General features: G+C 42.1%; 2 protein-coding genes across 4 annotated transcripts; one reads left to right on the forward strand and one right to left on the reverse strand.

Annotated features, from left to right (window-relative positions):
• The first annotated feature begins 294 nt into the window (after positions 1–294).
• On the forward strand, positions 295–7,966 carry msh6 (mutS homolog 6 (E. coli)). Its single transcript, XM_084376543.1, has 10 exons — positions 295–692; positions 1,615–1,817; positions 1,930–2,105; positions 2,254–4,828; positions 5,441–5,724; positions 6,121–6,238; positions 6,330–6,419; positions 6,552–6,706; positions 7,465–7,664; positions 7,752–7,966. Exons 1-10 carry the CDS (start codon positions 424–426, stop codon positions 7,831–7,833), a joined length of 4,152 nt encoding a protein of 1,383 aa, XP_084232669.1. The 5' UTR covers positions 295–423; the 3' UTR covers positions 7,834–7,966.
• Positions 7,967–8,901: 935 nt separating this feature from the next.
• Positions 8,902–21,506, reverse strand: fbxo11a (F-box protein 11a). 3 transcript variants are annotated; one of them, XM_084376545.1, is made up of 22 exons: positions 21,168–21,506; positions 19,011–19,135; positions 18,828–18,909; positions 17,142–17,283; positions 15,690–15,819; positions 14,922–15,005; positions 14,701–14,833; positions 14,512–14,618; positions 14,280–14,391; positions 13,893–13,999; positions 13,499–13,636; positions 12,920–13,137; positions 12,620–12,800; positions 12,347–12,469; positions 12,074–12,159; positions 11,804–11,880; positions 11,456–11,599; positions 11,069–11,179; positions 10,835–10,942; positions 10,644–10,752; positions 10,447–10,545; positions 8,902–9,700 (listed from the first exon to the last, which is right to left on the reverse strand). In XM_084376545.1, the coding sequence occupies exons 1-22, from the start codon at positions 21,259–21,261 to the stop codon at positions 9,571–9,573; spliced, it is 2,640 nt and encodes an 879-aa protein (XP_084232671.1). In that variant the 5' UTR covers positions 21,262–21,506; the 3' UTR covers positions 8,902–9,570. The 3 variants fall into 3 exon arrangements, 2 of the variants coding, with proteins under 2 accessions (XP_084232671.1, XP_084232670.1); XM_084376544.1 differs by having other exon boundaries at positions 17,142–17,286; XR_014624353.1 differs by having other exon boundaries at positions 9,561–9,700; positions 10,702–10,752; positions 17,142–17,286.
• Positions 21,507–22,044: the final 538 nt, after the last annotated feature.

Consider the following 22,044-nt stretch of genomic DNA (forward strand, 5'->3'; position numbering starts at 1 on the left):
TTCTGTACTGCTGAAAGTAGCTTCAGTGTGTACTTTTACCTCTTAGCAAAGAGTGACAGTCTTAATACGAGCTACATGGGCAAACATGTTCAAGGTGTAAGTGTATGTTTTATGTACGTAGGCCTGCTCCTTGAATTGGAAATACAGTTGAGAGGAAAAAGAGGAGGAAGAAGAGTTCACTGAGCGCGAAGGGAAAGGAAGTCATGTTGATACACGTGACTTCCGGGTTACAGTGTTCTCGCTTGTCATTGGAGGAAACTCGTGTCTCCGCCCACTACACCCCATGCCCGTCTTTCCCGCGAACTGACTGCGCAGGCAGCGCTCGAGCCGTGTAGCTGGCTGCTAGGTGACTCAGGGAGGCCCGGGTAACTGTCGCTAGCGTTTTATGTAAAGTAGTTAAAAACAGTCGCCAAGCTCGTAAACATGGCGAAGCAAAGCTCCCTTTTCAATTTTTTCACCAAGTCTCCTCCGCCGGTCTCCAAGCCCAAGCCGAAGCCGAGTCCCTCTCCGACCGAGGCAGACCTGCCTTCTTCCGTGGAGAAGTCCAGCTCCTCTCCGAAAGAGCAAGCTAAACAGGCACCGCAACAACAACCAGCCAAGACCAGCAAAGCTAAGCCGAAGAGTAACTCCAAGCCTGCGAAAGGAGGATTCAGCAAACTATTTGGCGACAAGGCCCAACCAGTCAAACAGAGGTGAGTTAGCAGTGATAATGTCGGGGGTGGTGTAATTGCTGGAGCACGTTTTGCACAGTTTTTTTCTTCTTCTGCTGAAGTTTGTCTGGATGCAAGGCCCCATAAAGATACATCAGGGTGGTCAATAAGATGCAGCTTTTTGAGCTAGGCGATGCAATAAAACCAGCAGGTTCATTTGCGGAAATGTCTTTCGTTTCTGAGCTTTTTTAATAATTCTTAGGAAAAATCCTGCAGTCAGTGCTTTATGTAGTTTACCCTGGGTCAAGTCAATGCTAACGCCTTTAACTATAATAACGTGGGACACAGATGAAATGCAGTAATGACTGTCACTTGGCATAGTTCAGACAACGTGGGCTTAGAGCCACATGAGCTGTGCAGGTTGTTGTAGTGGCATGGTGAACTCATGGCGGTATGGTACTCCCCCTCCCATGCTCACAGTAAGATGTGTGGTTTGCAGGATGACAGATAGTCCAGGATAAAAGTTCATTGTGGTTCTGTATGTAAACATAGCAATGATGCAGGAGTCTTAAGTGGCAAGGGGACTCCATATTTTCAACACATCTGTACAATCATTACCTGTATTATTGTACATAAAATACAAAAGTCAAACATCCAACCAAATGTAGTCAAAATGTTAAATAAACACTATTCTGGTTCATTCTTAGTTAAGTTAACGTGTCCATGTGTGAGAAATACTCAAAGTGTTGGACTAGATCAGCTTTCCAGAACTTCATTAGTATATATGTTTGACACAAACTGACCTCAGATGTCACAGATTGCAGCAGCACTAGTTTGAGCAGCATTTAGAGTAATAGTCTACATATGAGACGACACTCTAACTGTGTTGTACATGCCCATAACGGTCTGGGGCAATGTACTGTATGACTTGAATACAGCTTTGTTTTCTTCCTTCCTTCTGCAGCTCAACATGCACATTCAGTGCTGGTGCCCTCGTGTGGGCCAAACTGGAGGGACACCCCTGGTGGCCATGCATGGTGGTACCCCAGCCTCTGAGTGGACAGCAGATGAGGGGGAAAGGCCGGGCCCAACGCATACATGTCCATTTCTTTGATGAGCCCCCGACTAGAGGATGGGTCAGCACCAAATATATACGAGAATATCAAGGTTGGCTACAATATGTCCCACAATTAATGATACTATTTATCTTAAAACTGTGGCTATAATGCACTTTGTTCTCCCAACAATTATGAGTAATCTCGCTTGTACGGTTTTGCAGGTTCTGACAGCAGTGATGCTAAAACAGGAGGTGTGTTCTTCAGCGGCAAGCCTGTAATCCGCCGTGCAATGGAGCTCGCTGATGCAGTGATGTTTGACAGTCCTGAAAAAAGATTGAAGATCTCTCTTTGTATGGATCCATCTGATGATGAAGAGGATGATGATGAAGAAATGGAGGTGATCATATTAGATTAGTCTTTCTTGTACTATAAAAAACAGTGCTATCCTAATGCCTTTTATTTTGTCAGTAGTGAAAGTCACATAGAGTTTGTTTGTTATATCTAATGCAATTATTAACTGTCCTTTGTGGGGGTTTTTCCTTCAGCTTGACAAGTCAACAGTAAGTGATGAAGAGGTCAGTGATGAGGATGAACAGAAAAATGAGGAAATGAAGTCAGCCAAGGTCAGTCGACGCTCATCCCGTGCTTCAACAGAAAAGGGAAATAAGGCCAAGCGCCGTCGCATAATCGTAGCCTCAGACAGTGATGGATCAGGTGATGAATTCAAACCAGAACAAGCTGCGTCTAGCAGTGAGGATGAGGAGGAAGAAGGGACGGTGACAAGTGAAGAGGAGGAAGAGGAGAGCACACAGGAGTCAGAGGCAGACAGCCCCGTCAAGCCCATAAAGCGCAAACGGCCTGAAGAAAAATCTGCTCCTACAAAACCCAAGATACCTACCACCCCGTCGGCTGCACCAAAACGAGCTCCAGCAGCTGTGTCATCCAATACAAAGTCTCGTTTGTCAGCCTTCTCCGCTCCTGACAACTTTGACAGCCAGGCAAATGGATCGGGCACTGGTGGAAGCGCCACAGTTTGGGACCACGAGAAGCTGGAGTGGTTGCAGGATGGCAGGAGAAAAGACGGCGGGAGGCGACGTCAATCAGAGGATGACTACGATCCGACCACCCTGTATGTGCCAGAAGACTTTCTCAACAGAAACACTCCTGGTATGCGTCGGTGGTGGCAGCTCAAGTCTAAAATGTTTGATACAGTAATTTTCTACAAAGTGGGGAAGTTTTATGAGCTCTACCACATGGACGCTGTGATCGGAGTCAATGAGATGGGGCTAACTTTCATGAAGGGGGCCTGGGCTCACTCGGGCTTTCCAGAGATCGGCTTCGGCCGCTTCTCAGATGTACTGGTGCAGAAAGGCTACAAGGTGGCTCGTGTGGAGCAGACGGAGACCCCAGACATGATGGAAGTGCGCTGCAAGACCATGGCCAAGCCCACTAAGTTCGACCGTGTGGTGAGAAGAGAAGTGTGCCGGATTATCACACGTGGTACCCAGACTTACAGTGTGTTGGACGGTGCTCCCTCTGAGAGTCAGAGCAAGTTCCTGCTGAGTTTAAAGGAAAAGGCCGAAGAGGAAAGCTCCGGTCAGTGCCGCACGTATGGAGTCTGCTTTGTAGATACCTCTGTGGGTTTTTTCCATGTAGGTCAGTTCCCAGACGATCGCCACTGCTCACGTCTGCGCACCCTGATAGCACATTTCTCCCCAGCTGAAGTGCTCTTTGAAAAGGGGAACCCATCTGTCGAAACACGCAAAATACTCAAGGCCTCTCTGTCCTCTGCTCTGCAGGAAGGACTTAATGCAAACAGCCAGTTCTGGGATGCTCAGAAGACTCTTAAAACACTTTCAGAAGCAGATTACTTTAGCGAGACCGCTGGCAAGGATCAGGGGACAGGGAACAATTTACTTCCTGCTCCTCTAAAAAAGATGACCTCTGAGAGTGATTCACTGGGCCTTACTCCTAAAGAGGGCTATGAGCTGGCACTGTCAGCGCTGGGTGGATGCATTTTCTACCTGAAGAAATGTCTGGTAGACCAGGAGCTGCTCTCCATGGCCAACTTTGAAGAATATGTCCCTGTTGATGTCGAGATGGAGAAAGCTACTGGACCTGCCAGCTTCTTTGCAAAGACTCGTCAGCGGATGGTCCTTGATGGAGTGACTCTGGCAAACCTGGAAATCTTTCAGAATGGATTAGGAGGAACAGAAGGGACACTGTTGGAGCGCTTGGACACCTGCTCTTCCCCATTTGGAAAGAGGCTGCTGAAGCAGTGGCTCTGCGCTCCTCTCTGTAACCCCACATCCATCAAGGACCGACTGGATGCAGTGGAAGACCTGATGGGAGCTCAGGCCCAGGCTACTGAGGTTTCAGACCTGTTGAAGAAGCTCCCAGATTTGGAGCGTCTTCTGAGTAAAATCCACAGCATTGGCACTCCTCTGAAGGGCCAGGATCACCCTGACAGCAGAGCAGTTCTCTATGAGGAGGTCACATACAGCAAGCGTAAGATAGCAGACTTCCTCTCAGCACTGGAAGGTTTCAAAACTATGCAGGAAATAATTGATGTCCTCACTCCAGTTTCGAGTGACTGTAAATCCACATTGCTCCATCAAGTTGTCAGTCTGAAGGGTGATAAGGACGGTGTCTTCCCCGACCTCTCTGCTGAACTCAAGCGCTGGGAGACGGCCTTCGACCACCAGAAAGCCCGCACTACCGGTGTCATAAGCCCTAAAGCTGGCTTCGATCCAGAGTACGACCAGGCTCTGACTGAAATCAAGAACTGTGAAAGAGAGCTGCAGGATTACCTGGACAGACAGAAGAAAAGACTGGGCTGTAAAAACATGTCCTACTGGGGAACTGGGAAAAACCGTTTCCAGATGGAGGTGCCTGAGAGTGTCTCAGAGAGGAACATTCCTGAGGAGTACGATGTGAAGTCCACAAAGAAAGGCTGGAAGCGTTACGTGACAAAAGAGAGTGAACGGCTGTTCTCGGAGCTGCAAGGGTTTGAGGAGAAGAGAGATGCTGCCCTGAAAGACTGCATGAGGAGGCTCTTCTACAACTTTGACAAGAACTACAAAGACTGGAAGACTGGTGTGGAGTGCATGGCAGTGCTGGGTGATTACATGCTTTTTATTCTTGTCAATTAGCATCACTTTCACAGCATGCATCAATCAAATCTGTTAAGTGATACAATTTAATTACTGCAGCATAAAACACAGTGTTGTTCAGGGTCTGGCATCACTGTGTAATTTCCTTTTTTGCTTCTGAGGAATAAAATGAGGCTTGTGAGAATGAGTTTGCATTGCAGGTGTCTGCTCCGAATACATTTCCTGCAGATGTTACAGATATGCCTCCATAATGTGCATTTGATGATGATGTTGCACCAGTCTGAGTGCTTGTTTAAAATCTTGCTGTCATTGAGTAACTATTCCATTTAAAACCTGGCTAAGCTGACAGTAATTAGAGTGTTTTTCACTGTTATGGAAATTGTGCACCTCTTGACAGAGGGAGAGACAATTGCATAGTTTATTACTGGTCTCTGGTGCAGTAACATAATGTGCTTATAATGTGTTTTTCACCCACTGGGCCATTCCTTAGCCTCAGGTTTATTTATTTAGTTTTAACAAAGCTGAGCTGCAAAATCATCCCCTAGCATATGAAGAAAAGCAGGTAGGAAATTACCTTTTTCCTTAATTTTATCACTCATAAATTGTTAATGGTTTTCAGATGTGCTGCTGGCCTTGTCACGCTACAGTCAGGGCGGAGACGGTACGATGGCCAGGCCAGAGCTGGTGCTCCCTGAAGGTGATGACCAAGTAGCACCCTTCCTCGACCTCACTGGGTCCCGCCACCCTTGTGTCACCAAGACCTTTTTTGGCGATGACTTCATCCCCAATGACATCTACATCGGCTGTTCTGGTAGCGGTGAAGAGGACGAGGGGAAAGGTGATGCCTCTTGTGTCCTCGTCACAGGGCCCAACATGGGCGGAAAGTCTACTCTCATGAGACAGGTAGGCGATTTATTGATACATATTGATGCAACAAAAATGTTTATAGTTTTCTTTGTGTGTAAGGCTGGTCAGTATGTGGGTATTAAATCGTTGTAGTAGTATGAGACCATATATCTTCTTTTCAATATTGGGTTGCACTTTATTTAAGAGAAAACTAATAAGGCATAACACGTCAAGCTTTGTTTCGCATCGGACATAAACTAGAAATATTATCTTCTTTATTAGATTATAAATGGCATATCACATCATATTGTTACTTGTGGTATAACCACGTGTGTTTACCGCAAATAATGCATTTCTAGTTTATGTCTAATTTGATACAAAGTACCACTTACAACATCTGATTAGTGCTCTGTGTCAAGTCTGATGTTGAGATACTGTGCTCTTTTCTTACAGTGTGGACTTGTGATCATCCTCGCTCAGCTGGGTTGCTACGTTCCTGCTGAAAGCCTGCGCTTCACACCAGTTGACAGAGTCTTCACTCGGCTGGGAGCCTCAGATCGCATTATGGCTGGTAATATCATGAGCTCCTGTAACATATATGGTAATGTGTTCAGCATCCACTTCACAGACTAAGCTTGTATTATCCAACATGTCTTCTTTAGGAGAGAGTACCTTCTTTGTGGAGCTGAGTGAGACTGCCAGCATCCTGCACCATGCCACTAAACACTCCCTTGTGCTCCTGGATGAATTAGGTAAGTTTGTTGTTGCTTACCAAGGCTTGTTCATTGTAACAGGGACATGAGAGGCAGTTTGCTCAGCAAGTGTTTTGTTCTCGTGTTGGTTTGTTTTTGGAGTGTAAGCATTCAGCTGTGAACTGTTTGCAGGAAGGGGCACAGCCACATATGATGGCACAGCGATCGCCAGTGCGGTCGTGAAGGAGCTTGCTGAGAAGATCTGCTGCCGCACACTCTTCTCAACACATTACCACTCCCTGGTGGAGGACTACGCCAACAACCATGCTGTGCGGTTGGGCCACATGGTGAGTACAGCAATGCAGAAGATGCTAAGTACTGCAAAAAAGGGCAAACGGGAGAAAGCAGTTTCAGACTGTTAAAATGTAAAGAGCTGCGACTTAAATGTTGTATTTGATTATTGCATCATGTCTTTCTCACCATATTGATTTCTCATCTGTTGACCCCCTCATTGCTATTCAGTTATAAACAGTCTATAGTCTTTTGGAAAACTTTGGTGCAGGGAATAACTCTGAAATCGTATTTCCTGGTTTTGTACAGAGCCTGGGACGTACTGGGTATATTGTTTTCACACAAAAAAAATTAATTGTTCCCTCAAAATGAGAATAATTAGTAAACAAACTGAAATCATTCCCTTAAAACTGTACAAGAGCTTCTCAAGAGGACACAAACAAATGCAATGAAGGCATTAACACTGACTGAGAGAATGAATTCAGTTGTTTTTGGGGCACATCTGCGCTACAGCTGCTTCCCTAATTCCATCATTCTGGGTGCTCCTCTAACCACAACCTGCAGCTGAAGTTTATATTACACATGTTGCAAATGATTTGAGGGAATTAAGCAATTTAGTAAACACAGTTTCCACATAACATCTTGCTAATTGTATGTAGATTATTAAGTGGATAAATTAATAATTTCAGCCTCCTGCTTTGCAGGTTCTGTAGTTTCATACAAGTTGTCGTGCACTAAACTACCATTTGCGTGTTTGTCCTCTGAATCATGTGTTGTGCCCTGGTATCAAGTATAATGTCGCTGTCCCTTTCAGGCGTGCATGGTGGAGAATGAATGCGAGGATCCGAGTCAAGAAACCATCACATTCCTTTACAAGTTCATCGGTGGTGCTTGTCCAAAGAGTTACGGCTTCAACGCTGCTCGACTCGCCTCCCTGCCAGAGGAGGTCATCCAGGCAGGACACAGGAAGGCCCGAGAGTTTGAGAAGAGCACCATCAGCCTCAGACTCTTCAAGTATGTATTGGTGCTCTTTAGCTACTGAACCTCATGTTACTGCTGTGAGCGCAGTTCTGATTTTCTCCCTCTTCTCTCCTCTTGCAGGAAGCTCTGTCAGTTTGCTGAAGATACCACACTGGACAACAAACACTTCGCTTCACTTGTTCAAATGCTCAACAGCCTGTAGTTTGTAAACATGCATTGTTCCTGCTGACGTTTTGTTCTCAGCACTTGAAAAAACACTACTGTTATGATCTAATAAAGTTTATTTTTAAAAAATGACAATGTTTCATCTAGGAAATTAAACCCTTTTAATTCACGCTAGCGCCTACATAACGGTTATTGAATACTTCACAATATATTAAGTCTAGATGTTATGATACATGCATACATTTCAGTCTGTATGAGAACCCACAATCACCAGTACACATGAATGGGGAGGGAGGGGAGGGGGGCAATGAAACCATATAGGGCTGTATATAGATACTTGTCTCAGCTTCAGAGTAAAAGCCTTTGAAATTATCCAGCAACATTGGCAAACGAGGGGAAAACATCAAAATTAGCTGTGCTTTCACAAGACTTGTCTCTTTTTTTCCCTTGGACCTTTAATCAAAGTAAAAAAAAAAAAAGTGGAGTCTGTGTATTCTAACAGTCCAAGATGCAGCATTTGTGCCCATTATTGAAGAGAAGGCAGGCTCATTGTTTCTTATGCAGGTCAAGATGTGTACAGATTATGTAATCTACTTGACAGATACAGCAATGTACCAACAAAGTTAAACCATCCAAATGTTCTTGGATAACGTACTAAAAGATGCATTATAATACCCTTAATGTGTTTTATTTATTTGGTAAATGATTCTTAATTAGAATATCCTGGGTTCATCTGGATAAACAAGCTACAACTGAAGCCTTGAGTAAAACTGTCTTGTAAGTCCTTCCTGTAAACTAGTTTTTGTGACAGGCCAATACAAACAAACAGAAAATATGCATAGATTATGTACAACAGACAGAAATATCACAACTGTTCGGCTCCCTTATGAAGACAAACATTAAAGATGCTATTCCAAACAAAAAAAAAAGCTAGGCAAGTCTTGTGAAAGCACATTTCAGCATCTATTTTTCTGTATTGCAAATGTGAAATGAGCCAACGTTGCTGGAGAAAATATTTAGTGTTTTCCTCTCTTTTCTCTGATCTCTTTCACAGAAAGAAGTTACATACTGCGACATGTATAATTACAGCAAATCTAGGGTATAATAACCAAAAAAAATTGAAACACATTTAATAAAATAAAGACATTCAAGTACAGTAAGATTTTTGCATGAAAATACAAAACTACACAAAAAGCATTAAAATCAAATCTCAACAGTCTTGAGGAAAAAAAAAAGCTGAAGTGCTAGGTCATTTTTCCCGTACATTATCATACGAGCACGTCGGTTGCCCAGTGATGGAAGCATTGTTGAATTTGGAGCCTTCTGCCTCCTCATGAGAACAGTTGTGCCTCTTCTGACTTGAGTGTCTGTCCACGATGGGTCTGTACATGACTGCGGTGTCTTCTTAAAAGCAGCCTCTGTGGCTTTTTGTCCATCTCTCGCCGGCTTCACCTTCTCGACCAAACCAACACACCCACAAACCCTGAGTCAGCTGCTCTTCCACTCTGTCCCACTGATGTAATCTTTTTTGTCAAATAATTGAAGAAAAAGAAAAAGCGCGGCATCCATAATCAGACTTTTTTTTTTTTTTTTTCTAAATGTCTCCTTTTCGCATATTCGTGTCCAAGTCTTTTAATTTTTTAAAAGTCTCTGTATATGCTCTGTCAAAGTGAATCTGTATTTTTAGTTTGGACTTCCTCCTCCTCCACTGCACAACGTAAAGTGTCTTATGTCCATTACTGCTGAAGCACAAAGTGACCTCTGGGCTCGGAGCTCAGTTGTGCTGCAGTGTATTGGACTCTATAGGAGGAGCTGAGTCATACAGTGTGTCTGTGTCGTGAGTCGGCTCTCCGGCTAACGTGCAAGGATTTGACAGCGTCCCTGCACCACAGTCACAGAAGAATCTGCAGTGGAGAGAAAAGAGGAGAAATTATTTTTAGTTGAACTTTGTTACAATGCAAAGAAGAAAACACGAGATATTTTGAATACTGTGTACTCATGAGCCGAATTATAGCTGCCACAGCAGTGACCGTTCAAAAGACCTGCGCAGTCTTAATTTACACCTGGTATTAAAATGTCATCTACATCCAGACATGTTATCCTGTTGAGAAAACAGCAGCTGATGAAAGGTGTATATACGTCATGTTCAGAATGTGATCGGATCTGCTCGACCACATCTGGTGGAGGTCTGGCTGATTTATGTTTAGATCTTTGGTAGGTATGAACACAACTCACACAACATGCTGGCTTCCATACAAACATAACACATCGAGATATTTGTTTTTAGCCAACTTAAAATATACAGTAGGCTGCTGTTCAAATTTAGAGAGCAAGAAAGCCAGTAGGCTGAAAGACACAAGCCTTTTAATATGGATTGTGTGTCAGTGCAATGATGAAGTGCCAGAAGACTGACTGTGCGTTGCACTCATCTGTGGAGGTGCATCAGCTGTCAACATGGCATAGAATTTATCTAGTCATAGAGTAGTACTGCAATACCATTACACAATGCTGTTTTAATATCTGGATAATGTATCTGGAATGGACAGATTCCATTTAAATACCAGGTTTAAATAGGGTGGTCGTATCAGAGCAAGCAGACACCAGTTCTTCACATCATTAGTTTGTAGTAAAACGGGTCAATAAGACTGACCTATCGTGCCTGATGAACTCCACGTCATGTCCTTGGTGACACTTCTTGATGCAGTTCACACAGATGGCGTTGCGGTCTGTTGTGTTACAGGTGTGACACCTGCGGGAACCCAAATTGTTTTTGTAAACACATCACGGAACAAGCTTACAGCTGAGGATACTCCGGTCACCGTCATTGCGAGTACAAACATGAATTACCTGTAAAAATCGTGCATTGGGTAGCTGGTGTAACTTGAAATCTTGTACAGGCACTGACCTCTGCTCACAGCCTTTTCAATGGCATCTTGATTGTTCATGATTTTATTATCTGGAGGAGAGACAGGAGAAATGTATTAATGGAAAATTCATGGTTGTCAAGAAAATGTGAAAAGCTTGGAGCAGGAGAGTACCTTTCATTGTAACATTGACACCAGATGCAAGAAACAATCCTCCGAAGCGATTGTTGAAGATCTGATTGCCCTCAAGGGTCGCTGTGGCATGATTGGTGATCTCAATACCTAGTAGGAAAAAACACATAGTTCCCATTAGCAAGGCATAATGTACCTCATTAAGAAACAGTTTGTTTACATTTCTGTAATTACATTTAAAAACAGGATTAGAGCCTGTGTACAGGTGTGACCCACCTGCAGCGAAGCCGTCAAATATTCGGTTTTTCCGCAGGACAGGGTGGCTGTTGGTGCTAATGAGAACTCCTGCTTGAGCATTTCTGAAGATGTCATTTTCTTCTAACAACCCTGAAGACAAAAAACAGACAGTCATACCCTCAGACCACAGACCACACATGAAAATGTATCTGTACAAAGTGCAACACACACCAAAATGCGCCAAAAAGGACGGACAAAGAAGACTGCAAGCTAGTAAACATGAATGTAAACAATGCTGGATTTAAAATGGACAACACACACAATGTGTTCTGGTGAGTAACACTAAAAGTAAACAAAACTTTTGTTTGATGGCAGGAAAACTTTTCTAACTGTGATAAGTATCCCCGTTTTCATACGATATGTTACCTCTTCCTCCGTTGAATATACAGATGCCACCGTCTCTCCCGTCATGGATCTTGTTCCTCCGCAGAGTGGGGTTGCTGTCTGTCTTGATCCACACTCCTGCCATAGCATTGTCAAAGATCTCATTGTCCTCGATGAAGCCTAAGCCTGAAAAACACATATTCATGTTTATTTATAAAGGCGGCAGTGGGGAGAACTGTTGAACTGTTGTCACTTTGGTCAAACAGCACATTAGCAATAAGCAGGGAGGCCAAACACCCTGTCAGGTGTCAGCAGGTTTCCCTCTTGAAAAAATGGAAAACTGGACACACTACAGAGAAATAAAACACTAAAGATGTCTCTGCTCCTCACCTGAGTTGTAAACCAAAATGCCTCCATTCTGGCCTCCCCAGATCTTGTTTCGCCTGATCTTGGGATTGCTGCCAGTCCTGTCAAGAAAGGACACAGAAGAGACAGTTGATCCACTGTTTTAATCACGCAAAAATGCATTTCCTTCCCCACCTAAACACATTAACTACTGACTCAAGTCTGACTTTACTGGGACATTTTTCTATGACAGTATGTAACTGTCACGAAGGTGTTTAGATGAATATTTCCATATTGTTATCGTTTTTCACTAACCTTATTTGAACTCCAGAGTACATGTGATTGTAGATGTCATTGTCTTCCAACACGCCATGGCCATTGTCATAGAAGTAGACCCCAACCTGTTTAACAGTGAAACATAACTCATTTATTTATTCCTGGGATTAACAAATAATTTCTTAATTAGTTTCTATATGACAGAGCTTACTACAGAAGAAACACATCACACAACAGTATCATCTTTGCCACTGGTTGGTGACTCTACATTTATTTCTCATCATTAAACTTGTAACCAGTCTGTAATTGTACCTGCTTCCCGCTGTGTATCCTGTTCCTCCTCAGCACTGGCGTACTGCCCGTTGTCACCCACACTCCTGCCAGCGTGTTGCTGTACACCTCGTTCTCCTCTATGACGCCTTGTCCTTTTTCATGCTGTGTGACACAAAACCACCACACATCACTGCTACGTCCCCGTATTACAGCATAAGAAAGTTGAGGAAGCGAAAACATGATGATGAATTAAGACTATTAATGGTGTGAGTTGATGGTTTTAATGCGTGCATATGTTTTGAAAATATTTACCACATAGATGCCGCCATGCTGTCCATCGTGGATCTTGTTGTGTCTGACGATAGGGCAGCTGTTCGTCCTGATCTGGATTCCTGCCAGGGCGTTACCGTAGATGTCGTTTCCTTCAATGAGGCCTCGGCCATCACCAAATATATAAACGCCACCTTGGTTGCCATTAAAAATGGCATTGCCCCTGTGTTCGGACACAACAGCACATTTTAGGACATGCCACAACTGTGTATGGGACACTGTCCTATTTTACATGGTTCTCTCAATTGAGCGTTTGACCTTTGACAGCCAGGCCACACTGACCTTATTGTGGGGTCGCTGTTGGAGGTGATCCACACCCCAGCAAAGTTATTTGCATAGATCTTGTTTTCGATGAACTGGCCACGGCCCTTTTCGTGCACGTAGATGCCCCCCGTCTGTCCATGATGGATCTCACAACGAACCACTGTGGGATTGGCGTACGCCTTCACCTCAAAGCCGGCAATGCGGTTTCTATGGATGTTACAGCTCTCAAAGTAACCCTGGGAAGGGAAAACACAATTACTCCAGAGTCTGATCAAAATACTTTTGGAAGAATAAGAAGCTTGTGTAACCAAAACTTTACACGTAGACAATTACTCTCTTTCTTCACAACATTAAACGCTGTATAATTATACTAAAATGACAGTTCTTACGCTCACTTATACACATGGTCATACATATATCATCAAACAACTGTCATTTTAGTGACACCACTGCACTCCTGATTGGAATGAGCACAAAGAAGTGTTTAAAAATCCTCACTTTTTGTCATCACATCTAAGAAAAATGACTGCGGCTCTCAGTAAACACTCAGGAACAGTGTTTTGAACACAGACCAAAGGACAGAAAGTTGGATCTTACCATCCCGTGGTCAAACGTAAAAACACCCACGTCTCTGCCATGATGGATGTGATTACGTCTGATGATTGGGTTGCCATGGTTTTTCACCCAGATTCCAGCCAGAGCGTTGTTTGAGATCTCGTTGTCTTCGTATATTCCCTGAACGATAAACAATGTTGAGTGAGGCTTTCAACATTTCCATGGCCACTTTAAACTTCAAGTTATTTTTTTAGCCGTTTGTTTTATCTAGCTGGTTTTCTAAACTGCGACTATACTTCTTCACTGTTGATGGAACCAGGACTGAATTAGAATTGAGAATGATGGGCTCACGCTGCTATTCAATTAGCTACAATGACATCAAGAGACCAGCAGAGCAGTAATACAGATACTGACATGGGTGAAAGGTGTGTATTACCTGTGCATGGTCAGTGATGTAAAGACCAACGTTTTCACAGTCACTAATGTTGCAGTGCTTGATCGTGGGACAAGCGCCCTGGCCGCTGACACAAACAGCAGATCCCACTGAAACAAACAGGATAGAGATTTATTTGTACACTTTTATCCAAAACAAGTTAAAATATGCAACAGAGACATGTGGTTACATGGGGTTTCTATCATGGAAAACCCTCCTTTCAGCTCAAACATGTCAAGTGATAGAAAATAGATTCCAGCTGTACCAACATGAAATAGAGCAGTTGTTTTTTCCTCCTTTCTGTCCTGTTTTTACATTTTAAAACCCCTCAGATTTACCTTGTGACCCCTTTGAAGGTTGGGAAGAAGAACAAAGGCGCAGCAGAATTACCTGTGCACGTGCTGCGTATGATGCAGTGGTCGATGATGGGGCTGCAGTTGACTGTAATCTCCAAGCAGTGGTGTGCGTTGTGGTGCTGGGCGGATTTATCATCAGGATTGAACTGCAGCAGCAGAGACAAAAACAACTGCTATTTAGGTGGTTTAAAAAAAACAATGGATGCATTGTACATGTGGCCTGTATAAAAACTCACAAAAAAAAAAGAGAGAAAAGGTCATCTCACCCTAATGGTCATGTATCCAACATAAGCGTCTTCTGAGCCTTCCATGAATACAAATGTTGAGTCTCTGGTGTTCTCAATGATGACTTTTTCTGCTACTTTTCCAGGAGCTACAAAAGAATCAGAATCAATTAGAGATGAGACGAAACAAACGCACAAAGAAACTGTAACCATGACTGCAGACATACATACCAGCTCCGATCATTGTGATAGGCGACTCGATGTAGATCCATTCATCTGTGTAAATACCAGAGTGGACGAATATCAGGCCGTCAAAGTGAGGCTCCTGACCCCCTCCGAGAGCATCCTCAATGGTGTCGTAGTACTGGGGAAAACATCACAAGGCAGGTTAATGACTGGAGTTTCAAAGTGAGGGGAAATAGACAAGAAAATGTTGGAAAGAGTTCACTTACAAACATGTTATCTCTCCCTTTGTATCTGGCAGGATTACTGTAGAAGTGTTCTGCAAAGCCCGGCTTAACATGTGCTCCTTTATACTGTAAAAAAAGAAAAAAGGAAAGAAAATCACACACTCGAAACACCCGAATAATTCATAATGAAAAATTTGACTCACTGAAGACTTTGCACTGACATGGCATTTTCAACAACATGGAGGGAAAGAAAGTCATGAAACAAAATCTTAAAGGTCAAAACATCACAAAGGAATATAATATAAACACACAGTTCTTTTCTACGCCGTGCATACTGAATGTCACCATTATGGCCTGTGGTGTTGCCCTTTCACATGACATTAGCTGTCTGTACACAGGAGGATTCAAAGTCGCACAGAAGCAACTTTCAGCAGCAAAATTATTGATGTAAGGATTAAAAGACAGCAGAGAGGTTCTGATTTATGCCTCTACAACACTACCTTCTGAAGTGGATTAAATACTGTATCACAATATGCAGTATGTAGAATCAACTGTTTAATGGTCCTGCAACACATACCTCAAAACCCTTTTGGAAGGTTTTTGTAAAAAATGCCCTCTAATTTAATGTATTTTTGGAAACAGCATTTGCCTCCTCTAGAGTAAAGTCATTGCAATGACACATATCAAACATAAAGGCTATGATAAGAGTAGCGCGGTGTTCTACCAGCTGCGTGCCAGTGTTTTATTCGCTTAATAATAAAATGTGAACTAGAATGAGTCAGTAATTAAGCCCACAGGAGGATTCCTTACCAGCTGTTGAAAACTTTCCTTCCACGGGTTTGGCTGCTCGTACTCCTCTGGGTTTATCTGGTAGAACTTCCCTGCCTCGGGGTGCATCATGGGTCGCGTGTATTCAAACACTTCCATGTACAGCCTCTTCCTGATATATGAAAGCACAACAAGGATCAATACCACAGTAATCTCATTTGTGTCCGAATGTAATCTACAATACAGAAGCTCTGGTGCAACAGACTTCAGTAAAGCAAAACAGCACTGAATGCGACAAACTTGATGATTAAACTTGAAATATTTGTTGCAATACACTTATACACTTACTTACACAGATAGTTTTCAGTTTAAACATGTCCACAGTGAAATGGCTACTTTGTTTTGATTGTCCATTATTATTTTGAAGTGTTTACTCAGATTACTGCCTATTTTTTTAATGTAGACTTCTTAAAGTCATAAAGACGTTCTGCTTACAGTTGTCAAATTCTCTTCTGCCTTACTAATATTGATGTTTGAAAATTAAATGCATAAAATGCTGTTTGGTAATTTCACACAATAGTCTGCATTGGGGCCGAGGACTACAGAAACAAGTCTTATGTTTCCACCCAAGTACCTGGAACTTTTGTGTTGCCACTTGTCAAGTCACTAAAAAGTTTCCTTCAGCTCGTTGTTGTCCTGACAGGTTAACTGCTGTTTCAACACGTCATTATTTTGCATACAACAACTTCATCGTCAGCCCATCTGTTGTATGCTTTCTTCTGTAACTCCATGTTGATGTGTCCAAGGAAAATGAATAAAAAACAAACTTGTTTAGGGCTGTATATCTAAAAAATATTGGCTGAAATTAAATCCTGCAAATGCTTGACCAATCAAAATGTTCAGTGTGTAAGTCTGACTCCCAAAGATTTTGTACTTTTGCAAGTAACATTCCCTGAGGAGGGATTTCTGAAGGGGTAAGAAATTATACTACAGACAATTTGAAAAGAGCTTTTTGTTTGTGACAGAGGCATACAAACGGCATACTTCTTCACACTGAATTCAATTTTAAAATCTATGCAACCATTTCAAATCAGATGGACAACCCAATCAAATAGGGTTGCAGCAGCAAATCGTTTTCAAGGTATAATGTAGTATGAAAATTGATGATTGTGTGTGTTTGCTCAAAGAAGTATATTTCAAGTTTATATAAAGTTTCATATCTGTTAGGACATAATATTTTGTGAAATTAAAATAAAGTGTTTCACTCTGTTTTCTTTCTGTTAAGGGTCGTTGTCTAATAACAATAATATTAACTTTGTAACACTGTATATATGAGATGATAATTGTACCGTGAAAATCTCATACCGTTGTCAACCTAATATCAAATAGCTCTGAAAGTGTAGTTGTAACTTCCCTCAGAACATTTGGACGAAGTATTGATTAAGATACGAAAGGTCCAGCTGCTGTTCAACAGCAAATGACACAGGGTCTTACCAGAGGATGGGGTCATTGGCCAGCTCACTGAAGCGCTTACACACACACGCTGCACGACACAAGTCCTGCTCCAGCAGGTACGAGAAGATCTTTAGCACCACCTCGTCTGGAAGCTTCTCCTGCAAATACTGCTCTGCTGGAGCTGCTGGGGGGAAGATCAACATGGAGTGAGAATAAAATATTTTTGAAAGGACAAGCAGGGTCACACAATTCAGTCATACAAGCACATTTAAAAAGGGAAAATTTGAGGAACCTAAATGATTGAGTCTACTGTCACTGCAAAAGCAACTAATTTCAGTAGAAATCACGAAGGCTCCGTTGAAAAACACCCAGCAATTTGAATTGCCTTAACATTGTCTATTTAAAATCAATATTGATGTATGTGAACCCTTCCAGTGACAGCTGAAGCACAAACAAGTTCTTACATTTCCTCCCATCTGACTGAGCATTGCTTTAACAGCCCAGCTACCTAAAAGAGATTGATACTCTATCAGTGTTTGCACTCCTGAATCCTAGTGGAAATTATGATAATTATAATCCATGATGAGATACATTTTCATTAGTTAGGATTTCAAATGTGCTATTCATTTAACATCTATTCGATTAAGAAGCTTTTCTTATTTACATTATAACTATATATCATATATTGGATGGAGGCCTATACCAGTGTGGCTCTTATTGAGATTGAAACACAGACCCATACGGACTGGTTCTCTGGAGCTAGAACCAGCAGATCCAATCGCATTCCAGTTGCAAGATGTCAGAGCTGAATGGTACATAGTTTCCCCAGTATTCACATGTACACATTTGCAATGGTTACACTGCAATGGATGCAGTATAATTAGGTCAGTCAGCTGCCTAAATATAAAGATATACCTATCATGGAATTTTGCATCCAACTTTAAAATACAAGGAGACAAATTAGAAAGAAAAATACCATGCTTGCTATTTGGAATCAATTTTGGTTTTAAAACAGATCACATGGAGCTACTGTGAACACAACACAAGGCAATGTGATGGTTTACTTGGGACACCACAAGGCCAGAATCAAATGCCATCTAATGGGGCAAACATCTATTTCAGACGCTTTGGCTCGAGCTGCACTGTATGAGAAAGACTCCAAATGCCACAAATAACAGACTCTAAAATTTCCACTTTGTGAAACTCTTGGTGCTGCTTCATGTCTTTACCAAAGAGGTTTTTTAAAGAGATGATCTGAACTCTTGACAAAAGGTTGATATCATTACACATCTACTTGTCCTAGATTGCCAGAACTTGACATTAAGCCAACGGTAAGTCTGAGGTAAAGGTTAAACACAGAATAAAAGTGTCATGTTGAATTCACTAAAAAAGACTGACAAATAGCCTTGTTTCTTTAAATCTTGTATTAGAGTTGTTTTGGGGACACAGGCCTCTTCTGATGAAAATGAAAGTGAAACTTTATCATTTACAATTTTCAAAGAAATGCAGCTATTAATAACAGACATTGTAAACAGCATCATGACACTTTGTATAATGTAACTATCAGCTCACATGAGTGACTAACTGTTGCATGTAATTAATCCATAACCTTACTCAAATTAGCCCGACAATTACCTGCCACCACCAGTGGGAAATACAAAACAGGATGCAACTCTGTGGGGGAGACACATCGTGTCACACCACAATTAATATCTTCCTAATTACCTGGTAAATCCTGACATTTCCCTGACACTCTGGGGCGCTTAGGTCGGTGTCCAAAGTTTTCTGTGGTTGAAGTGGAAGCACCCTGTGGATAATAAAAAGTCAGTAGGGACACTTCAACATTCGATATTGTGTTTCATTAATACCACATCTTAATAACAAAGGAGATCTTCTAAGGATCCGTACCTCCATGTTTGTCTTTGTCGGACACACTGTTCTCTTGGGTAGAGACTTTCTTCTAAGTTGGTAGGGACTGTTCTGAGCTCCTGGACCGGATTCTTCTGCGACCATATCTGCAGGAACGTCCTCATCTGCAAATAGTGTAGTAGAAAAAAATTATTAATTGCAAAACTATCAATTAAAACAATGCAATATACTGTGATATGAAAAAGAAGGAATGACTAGGGAAATATGTTTTAGATGTGTGGTCAACAACATACTCATGGTGTAGCATTTCAAATATACTTATCAAGGAAATGAGTGACAGCTCAGCAGCTAGCACCATGACTAAATAATACAGTGTGTATTCTGTTTTTTTCCTGTATGCTCTTTTCTGTAGAGCGCTAAAACATGGGTGGCATAATCTGCAATATTGGACGTTAACTTTTATGTTTCAGATCTTTGGTTGAACAACAGACAAGAATTTAAACCATCAAATCATTGCTACCATACATTATTAGATGTTGAGCTTTCACGCATAAAAAGAAATACATTGTAAAACAAATCACCAGAGGAAAATGCTTTCATTACCTATTATCTGAACAGTTTTTAAAACTCACAGGTCCGTGGCAAACCCCAGAAATTACAAAAACAGATTTTGTAATTACCTGCTTTGTATGCTACGAATTGATTACAGATCCCATCAAGAGGGGATTCAATCAAGAGAAAAACAAAACAACCCTGAACTAAACCAGACACCTAATTATGAGGCTATTCACCATGGCATGAGTTGATAGCTACCCCAGATGGGAGATGTAAACTCCCTGCTCGTTGCTCTGGTTGCAAGGATGACTCTCTCTAGGCCAGTAACCACTACAAACATCGTCCATGTAACCAGTTAAATCAACTTCTCTCTTGTTTTGCTTAAACAAACACATTTAAGACCAGGGGTGTAACTCCACAACAAATTTACACTACATGATCAAACGAGCTATTGTTGATCTGTTACCAACCACACTATCATTAATCATTTAATGACACCTGAAAATGACAACTGATCTACACACTGGACATCCGGACAGAGAGAAATAGGTACCAAGGCAGGTCATGACTGAATAAATTAATTGATACAAGGGAAAGCACTCAAGAAAACTCATAATTCATTAGGATGCTATGGACAGTTCATTCTCCAATAGATTGTGTTGTCGACATTATCAAGTTATTGTTACAGTTTTCATTGTTTACACTCACTTCTGTGAGAAACAGACGTAATAATTAACCCTGTGCTACTGATGATTGCCTTTCAACTGATGCAGTGAGATCCAACATCACAACATGTAACCGATCCACACAATAACGTTGAATCAGATACAGAAACCAGCCATTATTGTTACTGATCAGTGTGTACTGGATTGACTGGGGGGCTGGCACTGGCTTTAACTCATGGCAACTATGATTTCAGAGCATCTCTGGCTAATGTTTACTTTGAATAATTGCAGCCAGTATCCTCTTACGCTACACCGTCTGTTGTCACACAGCGTTACTGTAGCTAGAAAAAAAACAAAAACATAATGAGACTGGTTGTAACAGTGACGTTATAACATTAACTACACGCAGTATGTGCACACATTAACATTTCAACAGCGGCAATGAAGGCTGGTGCTTTTTTTCTAAAGAACGCAGATAGATAGCCAAACATGCTAATAATAACAGCTAGCAGAGGCTATGTTCAGTTAGCATGCTACGACAACTGGCAAAACCACTTTGTGTATCCTTCCCGGCGTTCGTCACCCACGGATGAAGCAAAACACTGCTTATCTCTTGTCATTTCCACCAGTATTGTAAGGTTAGCTGTCAAAACACAAAATTCAGCAGCAGTATGAGGTCAGACAAGCACAAGACAGGCCGACTCGGGGCAAAAACCAAGCAAAACAAAGCGCGGCCTGGATGCTAGCTACAAACACAAAAGCCTCGGAGTTTCCTGGCTGCACAGCTGCGCTCTGAAACTGCTGTTAACTGCCCACCGTTTCACGACAATAGCCGCCATTGCAATAATGCACGCGCTACATTTTAGCACGAGTAACACATAGCCCAGTCTAATCATACGGTTAACACAGTTTAACCCCAAAACTAGCTGTTTGACAAGCCGTTCAGCAATGCTAACGCTAGCTTAGCTCACATCACCTCTTTCCTGGTGGTTCCTCTCCGGCTGCACCGGGCGCGGCCTCGAGACTCGCCTAGGTCTTCTGCTAACGTTGCTTGCTCTGACGGAGTTCATTTGGGGTGTTGTTAATCTTGAAGAAATGTCGAAGCCTTCACAGCAGAAGAGGCGACTCGAAGCACATCATCTATGTCTTTTTCTTCAGCACTGCACGATCTGCCATCTTCCGCCGTGGCTCCTGGAAATTGTATCGCGGTGTGTTATTCCCGTTCCCCCGCACTGGTGTTACGTCTTGCCCCGTTCTACTGAAGCAGGAGGAGCCATAACAGACAGGCACAGTCCGTCAGGCCTCGGTCACATCACATGGGAGGACCTCTGCCTGCACGGCGGTCTACTCAACACTGATTGCTTTTACTTTTAGAGATCAACGAGTCAAGCATCCATCATGGGATAATCTGCTGTTTGTCTATCTGCCATGTTGACACTGGGAGGTGAGGTCAGGTGTCTTGCTCAAGGGCACATTGGCAGCCTCTTACTTGTAGAGGAAGCAGAACATGCACCTTATTCCACCAGTTTATCCTTCAATTAAACAGACTGTCATCAATTTATTATTATAATCTGTGACCCCAAAATGCCCAATAATAACACACAACAACATATTTTGTCATGCTTGATAGAGTTTGCTATATATATCATAAATACATTATTTTTGAAGTCTTATTTTATGTAACAAAATGTAGATATTAGTAAACAATACATGTGCAGCTCAGGTTAAATTTGATTCCTAACTTATTTTGCATAATATGCTAAAAAATAAACTAATTAAGGATTGATCTTTGAAGAAAGACTTGTTCATTAGTGGTTAGAAAGTATATCCTTGGAAACCATTCTATGCTACTA

Source organism: Pagrus pagrus (assembly GCF_965226575.1).
Source record: "Pagrus pagrus genome assembly, chromosome: 15".
NCBI lineage: Eukaryota > Metazoa > Chordata > Actinopteri > Spariformes > Sparidae > Pagrus > Pagrus pagrus.

Excerpts from the sequence above, each read along its gene's own strand:
- msh6 (XM_084376543.1), top strand. The coding sequence starts at position 424 with ATGGCGAAGCAAAGCTCCCTTTTCAATTTTTTCACCAAGTCTCCTCCG. Across the intron at positions 6,239-6,329 it reads CTCAGATCGCATTATGGCTG|GAGAGAGTACCTTCTTTGTG; the intron begins GTAATATCATGA and ends TGTCTTCTTTAG. Across the intron at positions 7,665-7,751 it reads ATCAGCCTCAGACTCTTCAA|GAAGCTCTGTCAGTTTGCTG; the intron begins GTATGTATTGGT and ends CTCCTCTTGCAG.
- fbxo11a (XM_084376544.1), bottom strand. The coding sequence starts at position 21,261 with ATGAACTCCGTCAGAGCAAGCAACGTTAGCAGAAGACCTAGGCGAGTC. Across the intron at positions 11,600-11,803 it reads CATTTTGGTTTACAACTCAG|GCTTAGGCTTCATCGAGGAC; the intron begins GTGAGGAGCAGA and ends TGTGTTTTTCAG. Across the intron at positions 10,753-10,834 it reads TGTCAATGTTACAATGAAAG|ATAATAAAATCATGAACAAT; the intron begins GTACTCTCCTGC and ends TCTCTCCTCCAG.